The sequence below is a fragment of the Pteropus vampyrus genome, unplaced genomic scaffold, assembly GCF_000151845.1.
Source record: "Pteropus vampyrus isolate Shadow unplaced genomic scaffold, Pvam_2.0 Scaffold3, whole genome shotgun sequence".
Lineage (NCBI taxonomy): Eukaryota > Metazoa > Chordata > Mammalia > Chiroptera > Pteropodidae > Pteropus > Pteropus vampyrus.
The window spans coordinates 3,053,241-3,057,396 of NW_011888784.1; the positions used below are offsets into that span (position 1 = coordinate 3,053,241).

The 4,156-nt window shown below is 36.4% G+C and overlaps 1 protein-coding gene across 3 annotated transcripts in view; it reads right to left on the bottom strand.

The window, feature by feature from the left end:
• Positions 1-824: 824 nt before the first annotated feature.
• Positions 825-4,156, bottom strand: part of SKA1 (spindle and kinetochore associated complex subunit 1) — a 15,947-nt gene continuing 12,615 nt past the window's right edge. For all 3 annotated transcript variants that reach the window (XM_023531133.1, XM_011360591.2, XM_011360586.2), the window contains exons 6-7: positions 2,371-2,543; positions 825-1,527 (exon numbers count right to left, since the gene is read on the bottom strand). In XM_023531133.1, the coding sequence (XP_023386901.1) occupies positions 1,379-1,527; positions 2,371-2,543 (322 nt within the window). In that variant the 3' untranslated portion in view covers positions 825-1,378. The remainder of the gene's footprint in view (positions 1,528-2,370; positions 2,544-4,156) is intronic.

A 4,156-nucleotide genomic window follows, 5' to 3' on the forward strand; every position in this document is an offset into this window, starting at 1 on the left:
AGAAATATTTTAAACAGAGAAAATGTTTTTCACAGGGAAAAATGATTCAGAGAAAAATTAAGCCAAACTTAAAACAAATTAAGGATAATGCTATTAATTTTGTTTAAAGCGAGAATGAAAAATTAAACACACCTTCATCTAAATTAGGGAGAAACAAAGGATAACAATATTCAGTGCCCATAATGTGCTCTGTGGTCATCAGAGTGTTAGCCAGGCCACTGGGCCTAGTGAAACACTTCCTCTGACACAAGGATCAGCCTGCCAAGCAGATGCATAGATTGTGATGGTAAACTTTATGTGACAACGTGACTGGCCACAGAGTGCCCGGGTTAAACATTATTTCTGAGTGTGTCTGTGAGGTTGTTTCCAGATGAGACCAGCATTTGCATCAGTGGACTCAGTAGAGTGAACTGCCCTCCTCAGTGTGGGTGGGCATCACCCAATCCAGTGAGGACCTGAACAGAACAAAAGGTGAAGGAGGAATTCTCCCCTTTTTTGCTTCCTGCCTATGTGAGCTGGGACATCACACTTCTGCCCTTGGACCGAGATATACACACACCACTGGCTCCCCTGGTTCTCAGGCCTTCAGACTCGGATTGAATTACACCACCAATTCTCCCGGGTCTCCAGCATGCAGACAGCAGACTGGGGACTTCCCAGCCTCCACAATCATATATCTCCTGTTAGTTGTTTCTTTGGAGAACACTGACTAAAACATACATAAGACAGTCTCCCCAAGTGCGGAAGAAAAAGTGACATTTTTACAAGCCAACTACCCATTTTTCATGACCTCTATCAACTTGCCTACACGTTATTTTACCATCTTTTTCATCTTAATCTATTTTTATTACAATTTCATTACAGGTTGATGTTTACAGATTGGCTTATACTGAATGCATTCCAGATAAGCTGCTTCCTAACGACATATGGGAAAGCAGAATAATCGCATGGATGGGATGACTCTAAATCCAACTTTTGCCTGTAGACTGAAATGCCACTGATGGAATTTAGATACTAATGACCGTTCATTCCAACGAGCCTGGGTATCCTTGACTTTATCCTCTTGACCTTTTCTTCCATTATCACATCTGTGCCCATCTTATTGGGGTCTGTTGCATTGTCACTAAACACAAAAACTACATATGAACATTTTTTAGTTCTATTATATGTCTAGCACAGAGATTCATACAGTAGGTGGTTAAATATTTGCTGAAAGTTTATTTTTAAATATATATACTTTTTAAAAAAAAGTTTTATTTTTACAACGAGATGATAAAAAAGCTAAAAAAAATGATATATTTAAAAATTACATACAAGGAAATTAAGAGACATAACCTCTATACCCTAATGCTGGCTCGTCGAAAAGCTCCCAAGGGCCTCAGGTTATAACATATCGAGTGAGTCCTCCGCCTCGGACCTCTGACAGCCTCCGGCAGTGTCGTAAGATATTCAGTATCACGTGAAACCTCTTGTCAACTTTCAAAGCTGTGAACTCCTTTATGTCAGCTTCCACTACAAAATAATGACCTGAAAATAAAGATATTAGCACTAATTTTTACAAGGACAATTTTCAAGATGAGTCTTTAATGCATAACACCATGACTATGAATGGCACTCATCATTTTTACTATTGTTATCTAACCAAAGTAAGAACTGGTATTCTGGCTAAAATAATAATTATTCTTTCAATTGAAGTTATATAATGTATATGGTAGCATTTCAGAAATGTAGCCCTGCTTATTATATCACTAGCTATCTGCTGGTATCTTTTGAACAATTAACTTTTCAAGAGGCAACATGGGATAGTGGTCAAAAGAATGAAACCCTCAGCAGCTCTATCACTTAACTGGCTGACATTGGACCAGTAACCTAAGTTCTCTTTGACTAGTCTGCAAAATGGGAGTGCTAATAGGACGTACTTCTTAAGGATGTTGTGAGGACTAAAGCTCTCAGTATACCATCTGGCACATAGTAAGTGCTATGTAAGCATGACCAGCTGTTGTCATTACTATTCTAATTCTGGAAACAATGGGTATAGTTCCGTAATAAACTAACACAGTAATTCTCAGCCTCGTCACTACAGACATTTTGGAATAGATAATTATTTTTTGTGGGAACTGTCTTGTGCTTTGTAGGGTACTTTAGCAGCATCCCTGGTCTCTACCCACTAGAAGCCAGTAGCAGCCTCAACTCCACTTGTAACAATCAAAAATGTCTCCAGAGATGGCCAAATGTTCCCTGGTGGGAAAATTGCCCTTGGTTGAGAACTGCCTCTCTAAATTTAGAATTTTCTAGAATTAGTTTTATTTCTCACGATTTAGTTACACTCCAAACAACTGACATGTACACATATATATGCTACCATTTTACCTTTGGTATCCTTTGTTTCTTCATCAATAAATCTGTGATAGAGATTTCTGGCCACAGAACTCATAGCAGACTTTTTTGGTTGATGTAGGATCTTATATTTACTAAGTACTGCCTTATTGATTTCTTTAATAACATCATTAATTTGACAATGGGTTAAGCGCAATTTCATGTACCTGTAAATAAGTACATGATTAATTTTAAAGAAACATTAAAGGATGATTATATAAGATACCTTAAAGAATCATTATACAAAATATTTTCTTTGAAAAATGTTCATGATGACTTTCTATAGTAACAAAGCGATTAGTAGTCCTTACAAAAAAAAAAAAGTTATATCAATTTTCAAATAAACCAGACATGTCTCGACAGTCGAAAGGTTACAGAGGCCACAATATATCAGTGCTTATCTTCTCTAGTTATATCTGGATGCATTAATCTCTATTTCCCACCTACAGAATTAATATTACAATTTAAAATAAGCTCTTAAATTGATTCAAATGGACTAACTGCAAAAGAGACATTTATTTAAACAATTTAAAATTGTTTGTGAGCAAGGGAAAGAAAAATTTAAACATTAATAAATCATATAACTCATACCACTCGTTTGTCTGTTCAGAGAAAGAAAAAAGGAGAGGAAGACAAAGGACAACAAAGATGACAATGTTGATGAAGACGAAGAACCGAGGGTTCAAGGGCGTTCTGAAGTGAAGCTGCAGAGCAGAACCAATGTGGGGACGTGCTTTTTATCCCCTAACTCAAATTCTCCTCGAGCACTGCCTCTTTCACTCTAAATCCCACTCACTCTCAGTCCCGTCTCCTCCCAGTCACCCTAGAGTCTCAGAATACAAAAATAGGAGACTTGATTTTGAGTGGTCTGTAGGGACCAGAAACAAAACTTAATGAGCTGCTTTCATTCTTCCCTCCAACAATTTGTGGATTCATTATGTTAAACTGTCCTTTACATTTCTTCAAAGGGGAAGTTTTCTAAACAAAACTTCCTTAATATAAAATAACATGTGTTTAGAGAAAAACGTTCAGATTGACCGAGAAACATTCATTTTCATTACTGTCTTCTTTTCTAAACTCATTTTTGCCACTGTTTTTTCTAACCACAATTTCTACAAACTGTTGATACCACAGCTCTACACAATGCAATTAAAGTATTTGAACTAACACTTTAATTTATTCAATATTCACCTCTCACCTCTGACAATATTTTCCACTAACTTCCATCTTTAGTATTACTTTTTTAAAGTAAATAAATAAGAGACCCGTGCTTGGAACACATTCTTCCTTATCCTAATCTAATTTCTCTTACTCACTAAATAACACCTTAGTTTCAAACTGAACATTCAACCCTGACTATTCTAATTTCCTTCCTCTATCTCTTCATGAAAGCATTTTCTAAACCCTTCTACTCCATAGCTCCTCAAAGACATTTGTTCTTCCCTTTAGTTCTGCCAATGAGCAACAACAATTTAAAAAACTGAATAGCATCAAACAGAATTCCCGTGAAAATAAAGCTGTCAATAATGGAAATGGCTGAGTGACCAAAAAAAGATTAAACAGAAATGCCAGCCTCATTACTGGTCCCAGAATTGTGAAACAGCTAGATATTTTTCAAGTGGCTAATAAGCACATGAAAAGATGCTCCCCATCAAATGTCATTAGGAAACTGAAAATTAAAACGATGAGATACCATTACACACCTACTAGAATGTCTATAATAGAAAAAACTGACAAAACTAAATGCAAGTCAGGATACGAAGCAAAGGGAGAATGCAAG